This window comes from Neolamprologus multifasciatus, chromosome 7 (assembly GCF_963576455.1).
Source record: "Neolamprologus multifasciatus chromosome 7, fNeoMul1.2, whole genome shotgun sequence".
In the NCBI taxonomy this organism is placed as follows: domain Eukaryota; kingdom Metazoa; phylum Chordata; class Actinopteri; order Cichliformes; family Cichlidae; genus Neolamprologus; species Neolamprologus multifasciatus.
Genome location: NC_140445.1, coordinates 51,899,442 through 51,926,859, shown reverse-complemented (window position 1 = coordinate 51,926,859; position 27,418 = coordinate 51,899,442). Strand labels below are relative to the sequence as shown.

The 27,418-nt window shown below is 42.5% G+C and overlaps 1 protein-coding gene and 1 long non-coding RNA gene across 2 annotated transcripts in view; both read right to left on the bottom strand.

Moving 5' to 3' along the window:
- tspan18b (tetraspanin 18b) overlaps window positions 1-26,180 on the bottom strand; it is a 35,429-nt gene extending 9,249 nt beyond the window's left edge. The window contains exons 1-2 of the mRNA XM_085166775.1: window positions 25,847-26,180; window positions 6,380-6,463 (exon numbers count right to left, since the gene is read on the bottom strand). Coding sequence (XP_085022901.1) covers window positions 6,380-6,382 — 3 coding nt within the window. The 5' untranslated portion in view covers window positions 6,383-6,463; window positions 25,847-26,180. The remainder of the gene's footprint in view (window positions 1-6,379; window positions 6,464-25,846) is intronic.
- LOC146515315 (uncharacterized) lies at window positions 926-6,373 on the bottom strand. Its single transcript, XR_014875133.1, has 2 exons — window positions 5,000-6,373; window positions 926-4,954 (listed from the first exon to the last, which is right to left on the bottom strand). It is a non-coding gene; the product is annotated as an uncharacterized LOC146515315 (long non-coding RNA).
- Window positions 26,181-27,418: the final 1,238 nt, after the last annotated feature.

Sequence of the window (27,418 nt, the reverse complement as noted above, 5' to 3'; positions counted from 1 at the left end):
TCATCAACTGCATGCCAGTCTAAGCTCTCCGTGCATGCGCTAATACCCTCCGACAATGACACTAGGGGACCACACACATGCCACATCAGCCTTTATCTCAATTAAAAACCCATTTTCATATTTCTCCATGACTTCCTAGATCAGCCACAGCAAGTAAACACCCCCAAATCCGAATAAAGACAGGCTCCTCTGGCAATGAAATGGGTTCCCGTGAGGCGCACCAAGTCCTTAATGAACCTCCAATTAGGAGAGAATGAGCCCTGGGCTCTGCTGTCACACGGAGGAGCTTTGAAGTGCACTGAATGCTAAACAGCAATAGCACTGTATACTTTAGAGGGCATACAGTTTTCAGACAACAGCAAACAACCACACGGAGAAAGTGTACAAAAGTAGCTCAAAGGCAGCTCGCAGTGTGTGCGTGTGTGGGTGTAGCTCTAACACAGAGAGGAGTGCAGACACTGAGCCGGGCAAGCTAAAGCAAAGGTCCTAATGCTGGTTAGATGCTCAGGTAGATATTTTAACTTGTCTTTCCTCAGGCAAGTTTAGCTTAATGAGTTTTCAGAGTACACACAAAATATCATCAGCTCCTGCACGTTACAGGGAATGCTAGTTTACTCCCCTCCAAAAGTGGACAGTTTATGATGAATTGGTTCAGTCGTGCAAAACCCTTTATAATTTCATTCAATTCGTGCTGGGACTACAAAAGAGTTATACTCCAGCACTGTAACTGGTGCAGACAGGCTACTTTGGTATTTTTCACGTTTTTTTTGTTCATTTTTTTATTTTTGGTTTTCAGTTCACTTTAATTCCATTATGTTTCCAGAGTAAGGTTCTCTCATGTTGGTTTAGTTTTTATGCAAAACCCCCCAAAAACCTACTCAAAAATCTTTTCACAACATGCCTCATTCACCCATATTTAAACAAGCCCCTATCTAACATTCACGCACACTCAAACTCTGATTAACGCATCAGAGAGCAACTCTGGGTTCAGCATCTTGCCCAAGGATAATTTGGCATGCAGGCTGTAGTAGCCAAGGATTGAACCGCCAATCTTTCAATTAGTAGGTGACCTGCTCTACCTCCTGAGCTACAGCCACTCAGAGGCATAAAAGTTCAGAATAGGTACAAACTCACTATTAAGGCAATGAACTAAAAGACTACATACACACACAATAGGCATTTCAATCAGTTAATTTTCATCTAAAGTCAAATTCTTCTATTTTTCCAGTTCAGATTTCAGTTCCTAGCCTACTCAGTTTGAAATGACACTATGTGAACCCCAGAAGGAAGCAGTCCTCTGACCAGGCAGCTGACACACTCCTGAAAGCCAGGCTGATTAACAAGAGGAAAACTCCCAGAATGAACACTAAGAAACAGACTGACCATGTGTTGTCAACACTGCTGCAGGCTACATTCCTGACATCCCAACTGGGCACACATCCAGCTGTTAGTTCAGTAGTAACAGTTGCTCCGAGTCCTACAGCGAAATCGACTCTCCAGCTCCTTAGATTAGAACTACTGGACGGGGGAGGGGGAAGAGCGCTAATAACTTCTCGATAGTTATCTTAAGCAGAGGACGTGATTGAGTGATGAGCAGATTTTGACTTCTATTGAACCCTGCTGTGTGTGAGATCCTCCTTCGCTCATAGCAGAGGCTTTCACGTAATCGTCTCGGCACCTCTATCTGGCTGAGCGAAGATACAAACTGGCTGCGTGAGGATGGATCGATACCAGGCCCGGGCACATGGTCAATGATGCATTGATCCCCTAGAGCTCCAATGCTTAGTCCACTGGTTGTCTGGTAGTGAGGGCATGTGGTAACAGCACACAATGAACACATAAACACTCCGGCGCTGCCGGCTGTTAGGACTCGGCTAAGGCTTTTCCCACGTTTTTAGAGAATGACACATTGCCTTTGGGGCTTTCCACAAAAATGAGTTATAACTCAATTCAAAACTAAATGGTCTAAAATTACTGAGCGAACAACCGAGGGAATTATATCACTGCACTGTCTACTTCTGTGGGTTATTCCACAAGTTTCTCAGTCTCCTTCTTATATATATCGGAGTCACAGGGAGAAGAATCGATATCAGTTCCGCGCTTTACAAAAACTTGGAAAAATCCAGTCAATAATTTCACCAGCACATCCCTGACCACCATTTGACCCTCAGGCAAGAAACAATTAAACAATTATTTTCTTAACACTGAATATTGTTTTAAACGCCACTGAATACGAGGTTGTTGTCTCTGTCGGATGTCCATATCATCACAGATGGCCTTTGCAGAAGTAAACAATGGACTATTTCAGGAAAGACAACACTTTTAGCCTCAGGGCACTAAACAAGAACAGGACACTGGGGAAAAAAAGACAAAGGAACACAAACTACACGCAAGTCACCAAACATCACTAAATCCAGGCTGAAAACCCCCAAAAAACAAAACTACGAAAAATTAAAAATCTTATTTCTTAAGCAAACGATACACATCTTTCAAAACAGAAGGATTTCCTAAATCACGTGCTGGAATATTTCCAAAAAAAGACTCTGGTCTCTACGGCAACCCGGATATGGGGTGAGAGTGGCCTTTGTCTGCAGAGGACTGTTTGGCATCTCCACTTAGCTCGAGTTCCTGTTCGAAAACAAAGGGGAGCAGAGCAGAGCACTTTACAACAGGGGGGACAGCTTGGCCAGCCATTTGTCTAATGAGCAATCACTCACACCCTGTTGCAAGGCCATATGCTAGTTTGAATACAGCTAGTTCCCCCGTGTGGAAAGCCTAAAAGCTGTTTTATCACTTACTGATGATTCTTGTGTGTGGCGTGCACACACACATATCACGCACTTGGCGAAAGTTCAACAAAATGAAAAAGAAAAATAGCAAAAAAACCAAACCAAAAAACAACAGTGTAACCTACTTTGTGTTACAGGCTGGGGTTTCAGTGCAATGCAAAGATCAAAACAAAGCCTTGAGGATAAAGCATGTGAACGTTTGTGTTTTTGTGGAAGCCGCAGATAAAAGAGATAACGGCATACTGTATATTTGAGGCCCCACTGCAAAACAAGTTGATGTAAGTAAACCAAAAGCGTGTTAGCAATACTTAATGTATCAGAGAAATTAAAAGATTATTCCAGTTTGTTTGGTTCTCGGTGGATGGCGGTTTTTTCTTTAAATACTGAACTGTAAAGGAGGAGCTAAAGCTCGCCTTTCATTCCAGGGTGGATAAGAACTAGATTAATGTTTGTGGTGAGATTGTTGAAAATGAGCTTTTAATTCCACCACATTTCCTTATTTAAAGAAAAAAAAAAAATCCTCAAGTGAAAGCTCAAATCAGACCTCAGATGGCATCACATAATAACTATAAGGACCAAGCAAACATCACAGAGAGATTATTGGAAGCAGAAACTCAACTAGAAAATTAAACTAGCTTTAAACACACCTTACATTTTGATTAAACTAACTGAAAGTTTAAAAAACAGACTTCAGAGAAAGAAACCCCAAAATAATAGAGAAGCAGAAGAAGACTATTTCATTTTAGATCATTGTGCATGTATCCATCATTAAAGGTTTATACATTAAATGTCTTTAGATGTCGTCAGTTTTATCAGATTTGTTAAGACAATTATGAGGTGGTACTAGTTTAGGTCCAGGGTGTCTATATGCCTGTGAGTCAGCAAGTGTTTTTCTGCAGTTATTAAATCTTAAGACTGAGATGAGCAAAACCACTAAGGAAACTAATAGAGTTTAAACTTAGATAAGTCAGCTTAACTGTATGTGCATGGGTTGGTATATTGGTTTATACATGCATACTTTACAGCATACAGGAAGATAGGGATTGTTGTTATTGCTGAAATTATTGTTACCATTAGCATTTATTTTGTCCCATCTTTTATTTGATCACTGGGGGAACATGATTGAACCCACTCAAACAGCAGATCTTCGCACAATTTGCATTACACTCATTTTTATATCCCCACAATCCCCCTTTTCCATTAATTGTTTTCCTATTTGCGCTGTTCTTTTGATTCTTCTATATCCTTGTCCTGGATTTGTCTCATTCAATTGCTGTCCTGTGGTAAAAGTAAAAGTAAAGTAAAAAAAAAAAAAAACAGAAAAGAAAAGAAACTCAAATATAAAGCTGGTTCAAGGTAAAACTGAAAGTGACCCCACCCAACAATGTTGAAATAAAAAAAAAGAAATAAAAGAAACCACTGATTGCACGGGAAGACATGTTTATAAATGAAACCAGGAAGACAGTCTAGACTGGATGTTTAAATCTTATATCCTGGCTTATATTTTTTCCTCCTTTAAGTTTATTTATTAATGTGAATGTTTGTTTCTTAGATCAATCAAACCAGCAGTTCCTCCACTATAAGGGAGTGACTCGAATGAGTGACAAAACGTTACTCCCACTGCAAACAACGCCCAGATGAACAAAATCCACTTTCCTGAATTTCCTTAGCTGAACAACTGAGCATGCATCAAGGTGTGACTCCTCATATATAAAAGCTGAACTCTTCATATATGATTCTAAATCAAATTTAGGTCTTAAAGCTTTGCAAATGAACCTCAGCTGTAACGGTGAATCAAAATTCACATGACTCACCAGAGCAGAGTGCAGCAGAGCATCTCGTGGGCTAAAGCGGTCCTTTATATGCTCAATTTTACATAACATAATTTCCATGAAGCAGATTCACCATCCCACCCCTCTTTGCTGCAACTCCATATCCACATAAAGCTCTGTATACAGGTAGCAGCTACTGTGCCACAAAAAAGCCGATGTTAAGATCCTCTTCCTCACGAAAATCAAATTAGAGAACATATTTTCTGGCACCTACAGCACAGAAGACTTACAAATGAAACCATGACGGCTGGTTTCTATGGTCCTCTTGTTTACATCTATAAAATAACATTTGAATAGTTTTCGCTGCACATACAGGTCAGTTTAGAGTTCACTCTGAAATCTGTTTCTCGTACTTTCCAGATTGGGCTGGAGTCAAACCTAAACTTTTGCTTGTGTTAAGTGAATGCGTTAACCACTACACTACAGAGCCACTATCACTCAAACCATTTTATACTATTAGTTTAAAAAAAAGCACCAGATTTGCTGTAGTCATCTCCTGAATAACACATCCTTGCCACTTACAAAAAACCTCTGCATCAGTGTTGGTATAACAGCAGAAGAAGTCGAAAGAGGAAGCAAAGCGATCAGAGATTTCTTCAACGTTTTCTCCCAAGTGTTTGATCTCTTCAAGCTACTGCATGGCGGTAAAGACCAATACAATCATACCCTTCCATCTTCAACCCAACCATGCCGGCTGCACATCAGCTCACAGAAAAAAAAAATCAAACAGCTATGGTGCCACTTTTGGCACATGCCGCCATCCGCAAGGGCAATAATACAAAAACCATAAAAGGACCGTTAGATTTGCAGTCCTATCATAGCCATAGAGAAGTTCAAAGGTGGTAATGATCTTGCAACCAAAGATAGCTTGGGAAAATTCCAAGATGGTCATAGCATGGAAAGAAAGAAAGAGCAGGGGTTGCAACTGTGCGTGTCATAGCCTCCAGTTCAGCAGCCATTATCACTGCACAGTCTACATCCAACAAACCTGATGTCATTGCCAGGTTTATTAGATTCATGCACAGTGTGGCTTGACCGTAAGGCGCCTGAAGGGCACCCAACAAGTGACTGCTTGAGCATTAACACACACGTTGCATTAAACTAAAATGAAAAGTTTAAAATCAATACTTATGTAACTGAAAACAGCTCGACTTTGCTCATAATCTTACATGTCACTTGCACATCTAGCACATATTATTTGCTTCACTGGATGCTTTTTATGCTTCCATGTATGACTGACTGCAGCTGATGTGTCTGGGTCTAACATCCCCTTTAACCTTTCAATCCATACGTGTCTGCTGCTCTGCTGTGTCTAGAATACTAATGCTACAAATGCCAATGCAAATCAGGGACTAACAAAGACCAGTGCAAGACTGCTATGATAGCAAAGGGACAAAAGCACGTCTGCCTCTTTGCAGGACCGGCTTCACACACACACACACACACACACACACACACACTGGTTCTTGCTCTAGCACTGTGCCTCCTGTCGGCGATAACAATGGTTTTGCGCCCGTGCTGTCAGCATCTTACTGAAAAGAGTCTGTCAACAACCTCTTTATGCAGCGCCTCTCAAACAATTTTAAGTGTGCTGAAGTGGAATTATTGTTGGATTTGCTAGAAATTATTCATGGAAACACCCCCATGTTCCAGACATATACTGAGGAAAATGTAAAGGAAATGTGTTTAACACATAAATATAAGGTGAAAATGAAAAACTGCGCGTGTGCCGCTTTAGCAGATAAAACACTACCGTACCATGTGTATCTGCTTGTTCCTCGTCTTCGTTCAGGTGAAGCTGATGACTTCTCTCGCTTTTCTCTCCTCTCCTGTTTTCATGGGCTGTTGGAGAGAAGCACAGCAGAAGGAGCACAGGTCAAGACTGAGGTAATGAGATGAATGAACAGTGAAGCAGCGGCGAAGAGAAAGAAAAGTGGTACATTTGTCTTGGTGCACGTAAGTCATCTGAGCAGAGTAAGAGCGAGAGCTTGGAAAAAACCCCAGAAAAAAACCAGAAAATAAAATTCTAGGACACTTAAAATGACCGAGTTTGCATTTATTATGTATGAAGCGCTCGCTCCCCGTAGTGCTCCAATCTAGGACTGTAACAGTGTTTTCTCTGTGTGAATTTTTCCACTTCTCTGCTGGAAGGCAAAATTAAACAGGGACAGAACAGGAAAATGCACTGCCTTTAGTCGCAGCAACCCAGACCAAAGTTCTGGGCAGGTAAAATTTTAATATCTGCCTCGAGGTATTAGAAACAGTGTATCTTCTCACTAATTAACTATCCTTTATTAGAAAACCCAACACACCACAATCTCCTCATGCATTTTGCGACTTGACCTTGATGAGCATCTGAACTCATGCATTATTCACTGGAAGTAGAATACCTTACTTTCTTACCGCACGTTACTGGCTTTAACTGTCAGTGTAAGATACGTCTCCAGCCGAGTGTGTCTAATGAGCATAAATGCTTTAAACTTTTTCCTGTTTCTAAACTGCTTTGCCACAACTGTCTCCCAGCTGAAAATAACGATATCGCAATGAGAGGCAATTAAATTGCTGGTATTTCAGCCTCCATGTGCAAAAATAGTCAGCAGCACAGTTTTGACTGACAATACTTTGGAGCCAGTTTCAAAGCACTGGCACTGACAACTACCGCATCAAATATGGAGAGAGCTGCCTACGAAGACATGAACGGCAAGCGGCTGTTGCCACATTAGATGGTGAAATACAGGCAGGGTATTCTCATTCTGACAGAGGCTCGGGGATGGAGAATATCCCAAGAGTATTCTGGCTGATAGAGCCAGCCACATCATCCCGCAGACACACCATATTGCCAGCAGACATCAGATTCACCAGGACACAAAACCCAACTGACGTTGCCAGCCCCATATAGAATAGAAGGCGCTGATTACATCTGGAAAAGGCAATCAAAGGCTGACTGAGGAGAGTGGACAAATCTGAGAAGTGGGGAGATGCACTGGAATGATACACTCCCTTATCTAAGCACCCTGAGCTCAGACAATACAAGGTACACATGCTCGGGAAATCATTAACATCCTTATAGTGGATACGCATGCATGGGCAGCCTTGTTGAGTGAGTCTTATAGAAAATATTCCCCATATGGTTTAGCTCAGATATGCCCAGGTAATGCAACACTGTAATCCTTTTCAGTTTTGCAGCAGTTTATCCCAAACAGCAGCATATATGTAAGTAACTCTCGTCATTATGGTTTGTAATCAGGTACAGAGTGGTCAGATTTTACCATGAAGCCCGTTGCAGTGGCAGTCTCTTTTGAACCCCTGTTTAGAGAGCTATTAGCCGGTGAAGAGCAACAGTGTTGAGGGTCTGCATTATTTTTTGGTTTCCATGGAAACCCTTCCATGGGAAAGTGGAGCACCAATAGGATCGCAGAGCCTCGATGAATCGCTTATGGGGGGGTGCGAAGAGAGATCAGCGCAGGCGGCTGAGAAAGCACAACAATAGGACGAAACCTCGAGGGGAGGACTAGAAAGGCCAGGCCACTGAGGGTCCAACAAAGAGAACGAGTCAACACTAGAGAAAAGGTTTCATCTACATCCGCTCGATGACTTTCCTTTTAAAGGAAATCTCCCTTGCCAATTTGTCACTGACATTTAAGCGCCGAAGCACCGTGGGCAGTTTAAACATCAAGGCAGCCACTAATTGATTAGTCTGTGCTGTTATTTCAGGCTCTGACAATATTATTGCATCATCAACATCTATCTTGTGTGCAAGCCATCAGCACATGATAAATCACGTGCTTCAATACCACTCACAATAGAGATAGCAGAGGAAACTGTAGTATCATAATGCAGTAAGAATATACTCCTTATATAAACACTGCCCTCACCTTTCCAATGCAGGCATTTCTCATTCTTGAATAATACAGTCTAATATCCATGGCCATTCTGAGTGTCAGTGCTTACACAGATAACTGCTGAAAGGGCTGAAAGGGAATTAGAACAAATTCATTTTGGTTGAAGCACCAGTACTTAGTGAGTGCTTATGAACTATGGATGTCAAGCTTCTATTCCCTCCTTTTTTTTTTTTTTTTTTAAACAAAATTGATGATTTTTGTGTGCATAAGAACAAATGCCTTCAGTCTAAGGACCTTGGAAAGAAAAGAAGCTTCTAAGGGTCCCCACCAATTGGACCCTTAGAACTGAAGAAGCTTCTCGGATGAGAGGTGAAACGTCTTCAAGCAGCTCAAGAGGTCCAGACGCTTTTCTTTCCAAGCTCCTTAGACTACGATGACCTGGATGACTGAGAACCTTCACAGACAACAAATGCCTTCAATAAAAATGCTTAAAAGCCTCCGTATGTTACTGCCATTTGTCAGCTTCTCTGTCTCTTGCATCATCTGTGATGCCAGATTGATTTTTTTAAACATGCAGAAACCTCAAGAACTGAGCAATGAACCCACCACAAAGTGCCAAAATCTGCAGTTCCTCTAATCGGCACTTGAGGCCAAGTGAGTCAAACCAGATGGAGTCCGCTGTTAAAATGCATCACTTTATAGAAGAAAAAGACACGTCTATAGCTTTGTACAACGAAGCTTTTGGTCTCTATAACTAATACCCACCTTCATAAGAACTGTAAGGTGAGTTCATTTTTTCAATAACTCATCAAGTTGAAGCACAGCTCCCCCAGAAACTGCTGCTGCTGAATGAAACTCTCTTTGAAAGCATCCTCACAAACAGCATCAAGGTGCGGTGCAGAAGCTCCACAGCTGCTGAGCAGAAGGACCTACACTGTTGGTGAACACTGCCTAGCATGTGGTAGGGTTGGAGCTATGACACCACAGAGATGTCTACACCAACCGTCTGAAGAAGGCCAACAGCCTCAATTCAGACACTTCCCTCTCCGGTCAGCCTCGATTTGAACTTCTGCCATCAGGCAAACAGATAGACAAACAAATTAATACAGTCCCACACAAGCTGAGCTTCCCCCCGAGCTATGGCCTTCATCACCCCCACCCAACCCCCCCATACACTAGAACAACATGCACTGACAATAACTTTCAGGACTATCTTTGCACCCCCTATATAACCACTCCATCTTGAATAATAATCTATTTATGTTCATTTTTCCTGGTGAACATAGGAGAGATGGCAGTCTAAACATCGGTATACTTGTATAACAACAATAAAGTATTTTCGATTCCATTCAAACTTCACTAATGCTAAATGTTTGAATTATTAGGGCCTGTCAGCTTTGAGTGGCACTGACAGCTGTAGCTGCTAGCTGCCTGCGAGGCTTCACCACAGCTGAGTCACTGAACACAATCGACCACATTGATTTTAATAATCTAACATTACACGCATGACTTTCTGTGCTCATCCAAGACACGTTGATTTAATAACATTTTTTTAAGCACAGGCCAATTTGCATGTTAGGCAGGAAACCTTTTGTGACATGTCAGAAGTCAGAGCACAGCACCCAGTTTGAGCTGTGGCACTTCCTCTGAGGAAAGGAAGTGGAAAGGACAACAGTACAGGAATAGACAGTATTTCCATCTACACATTATAATTGGGTTTAACCTCAACTTCTCACTAGTGATGACAAAAAGCAAACCCCTGAACTTTACGAGGAACTCCAAATTTGGAGATAATAACCTAAGGGGCGGTTTACGGCTTAAATCCAACTTTCATGAAGACACTTAATCAAAGGAAAAATCTACAGCTCTGGATGTCATTCCTCCCTGGTGATCTTTCGCCATATACATCAAGCTCTAATATTACAGAAATGAGAAGGAGGCCACTTGCCGGCAGCTATATATCTCCTGAGCGTCCTCTTTAATGAGGGCAATGCTGAGGCAGAATTAATGCCTTACTCCATCTGGATTTATTGATCTAACAGTGCGAGTCAACTACCAGAGACAAAGATAAACCAGCACGATGGAGAAACAATCCCTGCACTGATCAGAGGGCATCCAACACCTAATCACTCACCCTTTCCTCTCTGGCCACAGCAAACCCAATTCTTCTTTGTTCCTCACGCTACAGTAGGTGCTCCGTGGAGGTTACACGCAGGGCAAGAGCGTATTCATGCATTTGGGGTGCACTATTTTTCCAGCTAAAAGATACAGACTGAACTCATTAAGCAAGACTTGTGTTTTCTCAGTGTTAATCGCTTTGAGCTAAATGGGAACCTGATGAGAATGCAGCTCTTGGAAGTGTGTTTGGAGGGTGCTATTTTGATGTGGATGAAAGATGACACTGTGTCCAACCTCTGTGGCAAACATTAGCCAGGGCTCGTCTCTATTCGCCAGGTTTTTTCCAGCAGGAGCTTGTACCTCTCACCTCTGCAAAGAACAGCAAGACGTGTCTTACACAGAGCCTTTCAGGTGTGCGACTTGCTTCTCTAAAAACACAACAGCAATTTCTCTCTTGTGACAAAGTGATGAAAAAAAGCAGTTGAACTACTTGTTATTTTCTTTAACCCATGCCTGTCTAACTTAACCAGCTGCCTTATGCACCACCACACTTTCACCCTACTTCCCAGGCCCCCAAGTCTAGCCCTCTCCTTCTCTCCGAGGAGCCAGGGGCCTGGGGAGGGGGCATCAAAATACCGCTTTGAAGTCAAGCGATTAAAGAGGAAACCTGTCGAATTGGGATGATGGGGCTAAGGTTAGGAGAGGAGGAGGATCAGTAAGAGGGACAGAAAAGGCTGTGAATACTGAGAGCTCGGGACCCATGGGACACAATTAAGAGGAAGGTTTTTTTAGTGAGGGTTACAAAAACACAGAAAGGATAGCAGCAGTGCACCCTTCCAAGCCAAGGTAAGAGTTCATTACTAGATACACAAAGGGGGAGGGGGCTGAGGCTGCTAAATCCAGTTTGTTCGCCGGCTCCTCCACTCGCCGGAGGTGCGAGCTGTCGAACAGCCACAGGATAATCATTTTCCAACCTACAGAAATCCCTCAGTCAGTAAGTCTTGAGAACTGTGCAGGAGTGAGCTCAGGGAGCTTCAAATCTAAGAGGAATTTGGAAGAAAGTCCAAGCTGCATGCGCAGAGAGGAAGTTAGCACAGTTTTCATAAAGTGTTTCGTGTACACAAAAAGAAACAATGCCAGATCTGCGCTCAGTTCAAACTATTAGATCAGACTATTGTAGACATTTTTTTTTCATTAGTAGAGCTGTAACATGGGATGTATACTGACACAACTGATACCAATCCCATTATTGATTGTTTACTTGTTAGTTCTTGATTACTGTCCCCTTTTGATCTGTGTGATCTCCAAGTCTATATACAGCATACAAAAAGTGCTTGTTTGAGGTTTGTAAAAGTTTCATATCATTGTTTTGCTGCATGTAAGTCTTACAACAGCATGCCAGTACTGATGAAAGGAATTGATTAGCTGGAAGGCCAATGATTCTGATAGATTAGATCATTTGGAAACCATTCTCAGCTGGTTCCCATCACTAATTGTTGTTTTATTTATCAATCCTAGTTAAAGGTCCTAAAGCTCAATGCAGTGTCTGCATATTGATATTTTGAATCTTTGTAACAAAATCCAAAGCTTCTGGAAACATAAAATAAACACCATTTACTAACAATTTAAAATATGGAACTTTTGGCAGCGTCTCCTGAATAACTGACAGCCTATTTTTTGTTGGTCACTTACAGCTATAGCAATGACAGCTTGTCAGTCAGCCTGCACATACAGATCAGGCTCGATGCTGCAAACAGAAGACCGTTTTACAAAATGATGCATTATGCATGTAAAGAACAAATACAGATATCTGTTGCACCTCAGAGACTGAAATATATTATGAATCAGCTACATTTTGTACAACAGCATATGATATCCTGACTCCCCCGAAGCACACTGTAGAAATATTGGCCCACTGTTGTCCTATACACCCAACAAGCTGCTTAAACAAACATCTGGTAACCATTTCTAGGCTTCACTTAAATGTTTCTGCAATACCGTGAGGTAATAGTGTTTTTTTGTATAGCTGTGAAGATCTGATTCCCTACATCTCTGAGAAGAGATGTAGAAATGGCAGAGAGAAACATCCTGTACCTGTGAGATTAGCTGTCATGGGATATGATCTTTCTCACCTTGACCTTTCTGTCAACTGAAGCTCATGACTCTATTTAGTGGGTCATGAGCGGTAAACATAATTCAAAAGATACACAAGAAGTGGAAGCAAGAATATGTGCGCAATGGGACCAGATGAAACTTATTTTCATGATTAAAACCAGGAGGAGGAGGAGGAGTGACTTGGACTCCTTCCTCTTCTGAAACGTCCATACGCTTGACAGGCTGTGCCAAGCCGGTGATGTTTTGCTTTTGTTAATCTGAATTTGCTCCATGGCCACTTTGTAACAGTTTGTACATCGCACTGCCGCATGAATGAAAACAAAAACTTTTGGCACAACTAACATATAAATCCCAAAAAGGAGCAATGTCTGGATCACTGCCTGGTACTTACAGCATCAGATCTGGTTCCAACTCTTAATGGTTTTCACTACATACCTTGGTGAACACACCCCAGTGAAGCTTCCTACTTCAGAAACAAGATGATGATGATGATGCACCGACTGACAAAAACTATTTTGTCGGCGTATTTTAAGTTATAAAACCGCTGTTTGTAAGTTGTTGTTGTGTTCAAACAAGGGGAACAATGCTGTAAAGGCTGGGCTATAACAACACATGTTGGGCTTATTAGTGTGCAAACATGTGGGTCGCATTACTAAAGAAAAAGTACAAACACACACAGAGAAAGACTGCAGGACATCCTGATATATATCCAGGATCTGATGTCATTTTGATTTCATACCTCAAAGAGATGCTTAATGTGAACAAAAATAATCCAGATAACATAAATATACATACATTTTTGGCTCTCCTTTAGGTTTGTAAACACAGCAAAAACACCATGTTTACTATATTTATTTAAAAAAAAAAAAAAGAAATATGCTTGAAGTTTATATTTTTTACATTTGCCTGCAATTAAAACTGTGACATGTTGGTTTCATCTTGCAGTAAATTATGTGAATGTCAAAACCTTTTGAGCCCAATTTATTGAGAAATAAAGAAAAACATTAGCCATTTCAGCATAAGCTAGTTAATCACAGCGTGGTTTGGCAGTTTCCTGCGGCTGACAAACATTGAGGCATTTATTTGGGTTGTTCAGCAGCTTTTTCCATCTATCAGACGCATGTTGGGAAAATTAAACATGGCTTTTGTTATAAATGTGAGTTTCAAAATAATCACAACCGGCAAAACCAGTTCAACATTTAATCTGTTAAGAGTTTTCATTTAGGTGAATTCAACAACGACTTTAAATTGAAACTCCTAAACCAGAGACATGCAATACAAGCAACACAAATACTCCACATGCCTGATATGCAGCAGCACGTTATGACTCCTCCTCCTTCCAAGGAAAGATGGTAGCCTTCGTTTTTGTGGACTTTGCAGAGGGCTGCACGGGAGCAGCAAGGCAGGTGTCCCACTGGGTTATGAGAGCCAGAAGCTTTGCATCTGGATCATTTCCTCGGCACACAGGCTCCACACTGGGAACTCCTCATAAAGCTGCACATATGCCAAAGAACCCTGTATCCCTCAGAATTCCTCATCCATGTCGGCCTGTATGTGGCAGCTGCGGTAACAAGCAGCAGGTAACAAGCTGTGACAAACTCACAACTGAGAGCGACACATGCGTTTTGTCTCTCACATTGTCAAATATGCCTGCGCTAATAGCCAAATACCGTGGAAGTGTGTTTCAGCGTGAGCCAGAAAAAAAAATCATTTTATCACCATGGGAGCAGGGTGCGATTCATGGCGGGAGGATTACTGGAGCAGCGGACGAATGATGAAACCTGGATAAAGTATAAGTACAAAGTGTGTGAGTAAGACTCCTGCTCACTGCAAAACCTTTCCACACCGGTTCACTCTACGCTCGATTCTCCTCGGACAAAGCTGAGAGATATCTGAATGAAAGAGGAAGCCAGGAAGGCAATGAAATGTGGAAAAAGAGGGGGAATGGAAGCTGGACTATTGCCATGGTCCAATCTCGTGAAAATGCAGAAGTGCTTTGAGAAACATTCCTTCAATAGGCCGAGGGAGCCTAGTGAGACTCCTGACGGTGAGGAGACGTCAGGAGAAATCATGCTTGGCTCAACACAAAAAGCACTCAGAGAAATGAGATTTAATCTGCTGAGCTTAGAGTAAATTAGCCAGATGTAAACAGCCAGTGCCATTTGTGAGAAAGTTCACTTCCACAGTCCTGCTGCTTGGAAAAACGGAACACCAAATATCACCAATGAAATAAACTCTGCAAACACTGCTTTTTTTTCCTTTTTTTTTTTTTTTTTTATTAAAAGGTCAACATGAAACTTTCACAAGATACGGACATCACAAGTGTGGGAAGCTGAGAGTTAAGGTTAACAGGCCACACTGAAACACTTTCTCTCTGCCTCCAGTCCTGAGATGTGGGAAAGGGAGTTTATGCAATTACATCACATTGATTTATGGGAGAGGGAGGAAAGATAGGGAGAGGATGGAAACTGAGCTGCTTGGAGAGGCTCCAAGATTAAGTCCCAGAAGAAACACAAGTCAATAGATTTACACCACAGAACATGATGGATCTGAGACAATCGTACGGGGAGGACTGCGGTCGTAGAAGCACGGGCAACACGGTGAGGTCAAACCCATCTAAAATTATTGGCTTTGATTTAAAACTTTAAAAAAACAAACAAAAAAACAAACAACCAAAATACTAAACTATGAAAACAGACATAATTGGAATGCAGACTCTTCTCTGCGAACCTGCTCATGGTTGCACACGCCGATAACACGTTCAGAATAGCAATCACACCACTGCTGATATACTTTTAATTCTCTCAACTCAACTGAACTCAAGCAGAGGGACTGATGCAGATGCTGCTGATGCTGTCTTGAGTATTAATTGGGGTGGTGACGAAATTGTGAGTAATGCGCTCAAGCCTGCACTGCAGCTTTTGTGGGGTAGCACAGGCTAACAGTTATAAATAAACAGTCCACTTAGTGCTCCCACAGTCCTGAAACAGGACCACAGGAGTGACCACCGCTGGGATATTTATGGCGAAACACATTACAGATTGTGTGTTTATTTAAACGTCTGATTTTAAAATGGAAAAAAAAAAAAGACGGTGATGCACATTCAGCAATCCTGCGAGCTGAAGCAGAGGAGTACTGCAGATCAAAGGTATCCAAGGGGTCTGTTATATAGTCTTAACAACAACAAAAATAGATCTACAAACAGCTGCAAACAAAATTTAAGCCTAGAGAACAAATATAAGATGCAACTCATTACTTTTCATGGCATGGGACTTGTGTTTATGTGAGCCACCAAATGGTGAAGAGATGAACAAAGCAGAGGGAGATTACAGATGATATCCCGTATAATGAGCTGTGGTGATGCAGGAGGAGATATGGAACGCTTTCTTTTCTTTCCTTTTTTTTTTTTTAAAGTTGCTGTCTGCAAAGTCTTGAGCTTCTTGGAAGCACAACACACACTTGGTTCAAGCCAAAAGCAACGGGATAAATATATAGACACACGGAGCTGGCCAAATATTTGAAGGGGGGTGTTTTGAAAGCTCACAGTGTATAGACTCCACGGCCGCACCCGATATGGCAAATAGCTCACCCTGAGATGTTTTGAGTGAGGAAAGGGTAGACATCTGTTCCTTATTAAAAAAAAAAGGGGGGGCTTGTCCATTTCCAAAGTGCCTGCAAAGATAAGCAAAAGTGGTTTTGATAACTGCTCGCTTTCCTCTGCCTCATTGTTTCTTTTGTGAGACCAAATTTTAAGCATTAAAAGGAATTCATCTAAAAGCTGTTTTATCTTTGTTAAATCCTGTTTTGTCATCTGTCCAATTAAAGCAGCAGTCTGGAGCCAGCAGCAGAACCACCATTTTTTTTTAAGCCAAAAAGAACCTTTACACGTCCAGGGGTTTTCACAGACACCCACAAAATTACTTTGGCTTCATCGTCGGTGCCGAGATATTTCATATGGGATCTGCCTCCTGCCAAGCATTATCGGGAAAGACGATCTGGCAAGCGATCCTCCGGGGTGCAAACTCTTGGAAAATTGCCTGAGCTGTCTGTTTTGTCCTCAAACACTTCACACTTGTGAGCGTCACAACCAGGTGGTCAAGAGTACATTGGACCACTGTGCGAGCAGCCTGTCATCCTGACGTGAGACGAGTGACAAAACGAGCGGGAAGCCAGCCAAGCTCACCTGATGTTCCACTGAGGGGGAAAAAAAAATCTCCAAGTGTGTCTGATCCGGGGGGGGGGGGTTCTCGCTTTTTGAACATTTAAATCGATGAGCACTGCAGCCAATTTGATTTCACATACTGGAGCCACCTGTCCTGTCTGTGCTATCTTTGACAAACACATGTGAAGGTGATCCCTGGATGCTGGTGTCAGAAATGTTGGAATCAAACACATTTTCATAAAAATATCAAATGCTTTAATATTACTTTAAATGATTAAACAGTGGCCAGCTTTTTCAATTCCACAGACTCTCTTCTCAAGCTTCAAAGCAAAGAAGCAACGGAGAGTTACGGATTAAGGAAAAGGGAATTATGCTTCATGGTTTGCCTGTGTTTACCCTAATAACTATTAGTGAATAAAAACTATTTTACCATGAAGAACTACAAAAGAAAAAAAAGAGATCTATTTTCTTCTTAGAAAACGCATGACTTCTTATGAATTCCTCTTGGAAGTTGCAAAGCCACAGAGAATATTAAATGCGGCACATTTCCTTCATACTAATGGCGTGGTTTGCTTGTGGCTGCAACACATCAGCTGGGGTTGACGTACTGTTTGCCCAGAGGACAGAGGCCGGGTTTTAGTGCACTGACCCATGAATGCTGTCTCGAGAACACCGCACTTTTAAAGAGGCAGCAGGTTAAAAATTTCATAAAGCGCCATGAAAAAGTCATGAGGCAGCAGTGCGTACCGTCTTTGCCGTCTAATTGTTTTCGCCTTTGAGGAGTAAAAATAACAGTCTACACCGTGTACATCTGATCTGCTGTTAAAAGGCAATTATTCAGTCAGACATGAAGGGGGCAGACATTCAGCACGCAGGGAGGCTGTCCAAGAACCATCACTACGATCTTCACACAGGCCTACTCTGGATTGCTGGAGGATGCTGGTTCACTTGGACAACCTCAGTTGGCTTTGAGGGATACACTGCGAGCAACAGTTCCGCTTCAGTTTTCACCCACATGTAGTCCAACAGCGCGACTGTGTGCAATAAACAAGGACGACGCCGAAGGGAAGCTAAATCCGGCAATGAGCACACCTGTGTCACACTCGTAAGACGCCCCATAACCTCAGGCGACAAAACATTATTGCACGAGTAAAGCGAATCACAAGCAAGCCTACAAAATGTAAACAGAAAACAGCGGAGGCAGACGCCCGCCACATAAACTGCCACGACTTTTAAAGATTTTCACTTTCCTGTTAACAAGCTCGAGGTAAATGCAGTCGTCTCTCTCAGAGGCTTGTGATCATGGTGGGAGAGAGACCGTTATTTGCCCCCCAGCCCCCCCAACAACTTTCCCCAGGTCCAGCTTCTAACCTGCTGCGAGCTTCTTCTTTTTTTCTTTAATTAGAAGCTTCCAGGCCTTGATGCCCTGGAAGCTAACAGGGAGCCCGTATGTCTAATAGACCTGTGGCAAGTCTGACCCTGTGGGAGGGCCTGTAACATTGCTGTTATTCCACAGGAGCTACAGGGGGGAGCAGCACTGTGGACGAGGTGTGTGGGCTATAAAGACAGCAAAGCCAGCCAGCTGGCAGGAAAAGGGACTTATACATGAATATAAACGCACATAATCAGTTTGCAGTGAAAGAATCACATTAGCCTACTTACGTCTCTTGAAGTTTACAACGTTTTCTTCCAGGTTAAAATAAAGAAATCTCTGCTTAGCTAAGGTTTTTTTTCCCCCCTGTGCAATTCAAAACATTTCACCTACATTCAAGCAGATATGAAAGACATATGCAGTAAATATGAAGCAACCCAATTTTCCACTATAGTTGTAGCAGCAGCACCCAGGCTGCAGGGGTGTGTGTGTGTGTGTTTGTGTGTGGGAGAGCTTCATGTGCACTTGTGGTTTTGTATTTGAGGTTTGTATGGGTATCACTGACTGGAACAGCAAAGTGTTATTAACAGACTGGGATGCAAACCCATATCACGCTGAATATAAATCTCCAAGAAGCACTCTATAATTCAGCCACTTTGGAAAAGCAACAGACAGCAAACAAGACGACGTCACACACCAACCAAGCGTCCGCTCTGTATCATTAAACCTGATGCGACTCCACCCTCGCCGCTTCGTTTCCCCGACTTCCAATCAGAATGTAAATGTTTGAAAAAGTGAGTTAATGAGGTATCATCCAGCACCAACATGCCTTTAATTTGTTTACAGTGATAATGACCTAATTATCTGGGTCATCATTAACAACCTGCTGTCCATCCCTACGATAATTTGTACGCTCTAAATTGCCAAATCAATTTCTGACAAGAGCAAGTGTGTTTGTATTTGCAAGCAACAATTATCATATCACATTATACTGTGTAGCCCGTCGTCAGTGATTAAAAATAAACAGGGATATTTACAGGCGCTCAGATCCCCTGTAGGCAGAGGAAATAAAAAGCACCATGCTGAATATGGAATAAAATAGGGCACATTTTAAAAGCCTGCGATGACTAATAGGGATACTCTTGTAATGCTATGGCCTTTTTATCAAAAAAAAACCTTGGATGCACAGAGTGCGAGCACTCGAGGAAAAGAACCTACAGAAAGAGGAGATTTGGGACGCAGTTGTGGTTGAAGCAACAGAAAAAAAGAGGTGAAAAAAAAAAGACCAGAAGCTGGGAGAGAGTCCCATTTCATCAGAAAAAATGCCTGAGTCAGGAGCAGAGAACCATTAGGCCCAGTGAGTCACAGGGAGAGGCTGTGAAAACAGATCTGGACTGAGTGCAGCTCCCAGTACCATCCTCAAAAAGCAGCCAGAGAAGAGTACAACAGTGGCCTTAAATAAAGTGCGATGGGTTTTCATGTCCAGTGGTGTCTCCTTATCGGTACATCTACTCAGATAATGCGCTCATGCTAGCCACAGACTGCTAATGCGCTTCAAGGATGCTCAATTAAATGCATAAGGGACTGCAATAAGTTTGCAATTAGAAATAAAACAGCTGGTACAGTGGTTGGTAAGAGGTTTTATTTGACTCAAAATAAAACACATATATATTGGCTGGGAAAGTATTGTTTTTTGTTCAATTTTCTGTTGCTACCTACAGATGAGTAAATATAACTTTAGCTGCTCCGTCTGATATCCTTTCTACTCACAGCAGTGATGCTCATTCTTCAGTTTGCCTTGTTGCTTGGATGCAGATGTAGTGACTTTGTATCCGATTTAACGGCTTTAAAAGCCTCACAAAAAATGGATGACCAGGATTGCATTTTGCAAGCAAGTCTTGCTCTCCTGGCACAGCAATGTTTTCCTTGCCTTCTCTCTGGATGGTGAGCATTGGTGCACCGAGTCAGAGAAGAATAAAAAAAAGTATGAAATATATTCTTCTTCTTCTTCTGTGTGTTTGAGTGAAAAATCTACATGCATGTTGAAATTGCAGATGTGATCTTAACTCCTGTACACCAGCAGATACTTATTATTATTTTTCGCTATCGATTACCATTGAAGCTCAAAAGGCCAAAACATGGCATTTAGACAGCGACAGCCCTAAAAAACACAAACAGTTGATCAGAAAAACTTACTGAATAACTGACTGATGACTGGCATTGATGACTCACTTCAGCTCTATAATTGCACAATTTCCAATTCTCACATCACCGCTGAGAGTCAAACACACAGTGAAGAATGCTTGAAACACAACACTGGAGCTGAAGTGGACAATCAGAGTGACGCCTTTGCACATTGTGCAAACAGAGAAACATGGTGGAGTCTTACAATGGAGTCTTTTCACATTGTTGTAGAAAATGGGTTATTCTTCCTGTAACACACTTCTTTCCTTCCTCATTGATTCGTAAGCAGTGTATAATCCCCCCCATTTGAGTTGCCTAATGAATCATGTGAGCACAGGGGCTTTATCACAATGTACAACAGCAAGTGAGTTGTTTCTGCAAGAGAAGACAAGAAGCAGTTTAAAAAGGGAGGCCAAAAGTCATCTATAGTGAGAAAGAGCCAGCGTTAGGCAGTGAGCGTGGAGAACAATCGCATCCGTAAAACGAACTCTTCCTCTCTGGCACTATTTGATTATCAGCCCAGTGAACCGGCACTGAACCCAATGTGAGCGAGCCCAGCCGCAAACACAAAACAAATGCCTCCCTTTTACACACCTAAAGCAAAGAAAACTTGTGAGGCACTCTGCTATACCTTTGCTACAATGCTTTCTGCATCAGCGACGCGCTTAAACGTAAACATCATTCAGTACAACCAAGTTGCTCCACTCGCTGAAGCCAGGCAGATAATCTCACCGTGTCACATACCTAGACTCCCGGTCTGCCTAAGCCCCTCTCTCAGCTTTAACTACATCTGGGGTTGGGGGGAATGAAAAGACCACAAGGTGATGAAGAAACCTCCCGGCTAAAGCACAGGGGATTTAGTAAGTATGCTCGCTCTGTGTAATAACTCGCGGTTCCTCACCAGTAGCCTTTAATGGCCACCTGAGTGAAATGGTTTATTAATTCTGAAAAACATTATGCAGAAGGAAAGATGGCTTGAGGGCGGGGTTGGTGAGGGGAAGCAGGGGGGAGACTTTGAGATATTTGAACAATCTGAAACGTGGCTGAGAGTGCCCTCAACTAAGAGCCATAAGCCTATTGGAGAGCCTGCTATCTGCTGAGGCCAGCTTGCCACATACATACCTTTTACCTCATTACCTGCTCTGCACAGCCATTATTGAGGGAAATAGGGTGAACGCTAGATAAGCACAAAGAATTCTTGGGCTGAGCACAAACAGACGTTCTGCTTCCTCCTGATAAAAACGGAAGAGGCCCCTTCAACTTCCTGCTCTCAGCGAAGTGTGGAGCTGCCAACTGCCCCATGTTTAGGTCACTCTCTGCTTCCTGGTGCACATGGAGACACACCGGGGACACGGGAGTGCGCGATTGTGTGTTCATGCAGAAACACGACTCGACAGCAAGCTAAGACTGAATTTATATTCACTTTGATTGGTACTCATCTCAAATAAACAGTTTATATGCACTATGATGTAGCAAAACCTTTTAGGTGTGTTGTGTTTCCAACACACCTTTGTTCTAACAAGCAACTGCACTCGTGAGGTATCCAGAATTAGCATATAAACACATACAATCATCAAATATAAAATTATAAAGTCCCCTTAGAAGGATATGCAAGCGTTTAAAATACTTGCTTAACCATACTAATGCTTAACAATTTCCATGTCTCTTTTTCACAATTTACTGTGTCTACTTGCTGCTACAGCTTTGACACAACACTTTCTCACTCCTGACCAAAATTTGTTGATACCTGATGCGAACTCTTTCCTAGATCCAGATGGATGTTGTTAATCAAAGAGTTTGAATGCCAAGATGATTATTTTTACACTTTCCTTTTCCATTTTTCCTCTAGTTGTTTGGTCAGGATCACGGTTCAGGTTAAAACACCCAATTATGACACACTTCACCAGACAAAGTTTTCTGATTTGCAACGAGCTTCTCTCCAAGCAACGACAGCAGCACAGCAAATTTGAGCCTCAAAGCATCTACTCCAGAGGTTTAGGGACTGAGTCAATCCCACTGGAGAATCTTGCACATTGAAAAATGATTTAAAAGGGATATGCCTTAGACTGCTTCCCCAGCGACTAATACCCAAGAACAAAACAGAAAATGGAAGCGTGAACGGATGAAGGTTGAAGATGATGGGGAGGGTAGCTAAACCCTAGAAAACCCAAGAATGTGCAATACCGCTGGTCAATACTGCAAAAAAGATTTGGCTTTTTAAAGATGGTACATATTAGCTGTTCACTTCCTTATGAAAGCTAAGTATAGTTCAATCAAGAATGTAAATAACCTGGTAAGAACAAGGTTAAATGTTGCTGTGCCTGGCACATTTAAAGAGAATAACATTTTTCCTATTCTAATTAAGTGCAGCCTCATCTGAGGAGGTTATTGTGTAAATTCATATTGAAGTGTGGATGAAAGTACCATTTATCGTGCATCATCGCCGGACAAGATAAGAGCTGTTGTTTGTGCTTGCTTCTTCACTCTCCACAATGTCTCATCAGACACTTGTGATCTCAACATGCTTGTTTTGGCCTGCCACAGTTTCAGGCGTCCTCGGCGAGAGGAAGTTCGGGCTTCACTGACCTCGTACGCTCATTTTTCTACCGAGCTTTGCTGCGCTTTGCTTTCACGGAGGAGCAAAGTTTTCCACCTCGGCTTTATATTTTAGCAGAGCTGTGTTATGATCAAACTTCCAGCGGAAAAACTGCCCTCAGCAGACAACATCAAAACACGCCGGTTTGGACATTCAGCGCAGACGTGGCCCGTACACCAACACGCACCTTCGCTGCTTTTAAACAGCTGATGAAAAATACACCTTTCAGAAAGTAAATTATTTCTGCCAGCTGAAAAGCAAATTTCATTTTCTCCTGTCTCTCGACAACAAAGATGCCGAACCCATTACAGGCCGGGGCCTCTGCATCACACACATTAAATGAAGGGTCCTCTAGCAATCGAAAAAAAGCAATTTTCTCATTGAGCCAATAGATACTCCATTTAGTTCCGGGATCTCTACGGACCACTGCTGCTGTAGTGAGGCTGATACAGGGGAAAGCGAGTGTAGAGTGATGACCCAGCCTCATTTTCCCTGTGCCTCCGCTGCTCTGAACTCATCAATATACAGACGTGTACTGCAAACTGTATAAGGGCAGAACGAAGAAAGGTAAGATGAGAAAGGATGGGAACGAGATGAAGAAGGAAAAATAGATTAGATGCAACAGACGGAGAGAAAAAGAGAAGATGGAAGGAGGTTATGGTGAGGCATAGTGAATCAGGAATGTAAACTCAGGGTCGGTGATCAGCCTCCCCACCCCGTCATTTGCATGCACATCAGCTGATATTACAGAAAGAGAGAAAGAGTGAAACAGGAGGGGACGGAGAGAAATCAGAGGCACCCAACCATGTGGAACCGCAGACTGATTAATTTCAGGCCTTTAATGAGCGATGCACTGCCAGGCCAGGCGGCATCAAGTCAGTCACCCCGTCTTCACAGCGGGAGCTGCCATACACTACAATTCACACTTCCCCATCTCTGCCAAGGACTGAATGACACAGGAGCAGTGAACTCACCACACTTCCTCTCCCTCTTTCCATCTCGCCTTCTCTCTCCTATTAATGTGTTTTTGCTGTTCACTTCAGCGCCGGCGCATAAACGTGTGATTAAGAGCAACACATTATCAGAGGCACTATTAAAACGAGCGCACTGATCACCGGTGGCAAGTCTCACACCAGGTGTTCTCTGTCTGTAGGTGGAATAAATATCAGCCGGGCACGCCGGAGACTTGAGTCTACTCAAACATGTTCCCATTTAATTGCTGTCCTCCGGAGTCTGCATTGTTGCCGCTAACCTTTATTCCCCGTATAAATTACACTGTAGGTTTACAAAGCCCATTGCTGACATTTGTACTTGTATTGGAAACATCGCTGAGCAAAAAAAACAATTTCTATTTTCCAACACTCATGTGAAGCAAGCTGAGGAGAGAAAGGCTTCAGGCGGAGTTTAGTCATCCGTGTTGGCTGCTGCTCCAAAAGCATCAATACTACTGTTTCTTTTCCCCCCCTTCCTCCTCCTCCTCCTCTTTTTTTCTGTCTTTTTTTTTGACAAGGCAAATGTTCATCCGCAACATGGTGAACAAACACGCCTCTGTTCCCAGTTTCTGTGCTTCTTCTCCAGCCACCAGCTCACATTCATCTGATTTGTAGGGGGGAGAAAATGACAATAAAGAAAATAAATAAGGTGGAACAAAGAGCAGGCAGCAGAAAGAGAGACGGAGAGAGAGAAATCTTCACATGAGGCAGCGGTATAGTGGAGCTCAGCTCATTTATCAAGACAGAAGCTGATTTGTCAGTCTGTCCAAGCTGCTGGGGCGTGATATGATTCTGCTTTCTCCTGACACACTGTACCAGCCTCGGGGAGACGTGGGCCCGGCAGTGACTTTAACTTGAGGCGAGAGAGCCCAGCAGACCACGCTCACCTGGACACACCGGTGAGCGTGTTAATGGGTCCCTTGGAGCCAACCTCCTTGGGCAAAATCTGATTATAACCCGATTCCCAGCTGTTACACTCAGTGACAGATGTTTTGAGTTTCTCACTGGCTTACTGAGTGAGTTAGAACGTCAACTTTTCACTCTACCCAATTTATCAGTTTAAAAACAAAAACAGCCCAAGTTTACTAGGAAAAGCCACAAGCACGGGACTTTCTTAAGAGTGCTGTCTTTGCCCTTTCAGCCTCTGAGTATTTCATGTCTGGTCCAGAGGAGCTCTGACAGACAGAGACATGGAGGAGGTGGTTTTGGATGATGCATCCCTCTGATTAACGCGAACTGACAGTGAACTCCTGCCCTACAACGAAGGTAGCGCCATGAGAGACATCCATTTGGTGGCTCCATACGTCTCTGCAGACAGCCTGCCCGGTTTTTAGCTGGACCCCCGTGGGAAGTAAGCCAGCTTGGAGACTGACAGACGTCGCTCTGGACTGCCCCTGCTGTCAGGTTTCTCACACTCTAACCCACAATTAAATGAAAAGATTAAACTACTTTCAAAGAATGTAGATATGCATCGATGCAATTTTTTTTGCATCTCTAAAAGACGAAAGAGAGATCTGACCCGTGGATAAAGAGGTTTTAACAACCCAATAAACGACTTAAACAATTAACAAGCGCACTCCTGCTCGTGTCACTTCTTGCGAGGCATTTCGTTTCTGCTCCTTGTTTGATGTGAAAATTAAACTCTCCGCAACAAAGTAGCTTCTGCAGAAATCAAACAGTGCGCACACAACAACACCCCTCACACCACCACCCATTAGACAATTAGACACGCTGTTGAAAATAATGACTCGGTTCAACGAGGCAGTCACGAAATTCTCTTTGAAATCTTTTGCCTCGGTGCGTAACATTTGAGTTGGAGACACTTCTGAAGAGCAGTTTCTTACCTCAGTGCCGAAACCTCTGGCTGTGACACGCTGTTTTCGCTGCTACTCACAGCCTATTTCTGAGAGCTGCTACTACTGATTGCAACCTACGTATTCAGGTGAAACAAAACCAAAAAGAAAAGAAAAGAAAAAAAGGAAAGGCGGAATCAGCTGGGATGTCCACTGGAGTGAAACGTGCCCAACGGCGTCCAACTGTGAAAAAAGATCCACCACTACGAGATCGGCGATCCCAATTTAGACCCGCACGCAGTGTTTGGGGGAAGATTGGTATGCAAACAGTTTTCTGAACTCACTGAAAGCTGAGCGGCTCATACAGCTGCCTGCTCTGCTCCGGAGGGCGGAGACTCCGGACCACATACACGCCTCGAGTTTACGCTCACCGTGTTGTTTGTGCGTGTGTGGCAAAACGCAGCAGAAACGTGCGTTTACCAGCTTAATGGAAAGCATCAATCTGTCAAAATTAGATGTAAGAACAGGTGGGTGGTGTAATATATATCGCCAAATATGCCCTCCCCCCAAGTATTTTAATAATAATAATAATAATTAATATTTAATAATAATTAATAATAAGTTCATTAGTCACACATTCATTCAAATACCACCAAACACAAGTGTAATCAACTGTAATAACGGCCCCAGACTCCGACCCCCTGCTTAGATTTTGTCTCCACTAAGTTGTTTCTACCTGGTTTCCAAACTTTGGGAACTCTGGATCTCTTTTAAATCGTATTCAACCTTTATTGAACTCAGAATTGGAGCTGCTGAGTTCAATAACTGATTAGGCCTAGTCAATCTAAAGAAAATCATAATTTTTAATGGGTAATTAATTGTTAAAGTCTTTAAATAGGAGGGGGAAATGCAAGGAATCTTCTCTGTGTCTCATAGTTTAAAAATAAATAAAATATAAATGCAAACTGGGTGTGGGAAAGATAATTTACACACTTATCTGTATTGAAAATAAGTTGCAGCACTAGGCATGATTCAAATGATAATTTCTGCAGCTTCTGGTTAGCAGAGAAATGGCTTATAAAGTTGCCGGGTTGCTGGATAAAATGATCATAATGTTTGCAATAATCTCTTGTAAAGGAAAACCATCCGCTCAGTGTCTTGTTTGCACAGATGAGGGACTCTGTGGTTCCCTATCTAACATTACAGGGTTTTTATCTTTTTTATCTTATACTATATAGCATCTTGAGATTGCTGCTGTTGTGATCTGGTGCTATATAAATAAAACTGAATTGAATGCCATCAACACTTTGGGGGAAACTAACAAAATTCCATAGCACAGAACAATGTACTGCTTCTAGTGAATACCCCAAGGCATACAGAAATATTATCTTTATGAGACTAACGAGTATGGGTTCCTTGGAAGCACTGTTGATGACAGTCACAGATAAGCAACAACTTACAGATAGGCAGCTGATAGTTATTGTTTGTCCCTTGTTAATTATTCATGCTGTGTGACTCTCTCACCAGCCAGAAAACAAGACGAGTGCTTTTGTTCCAGGTTTGGGGGCGTGGGGGGGTGAGCTTGAAGTGTTTTCTATCCCTCTGTGCTCCTCGTGTCACCAA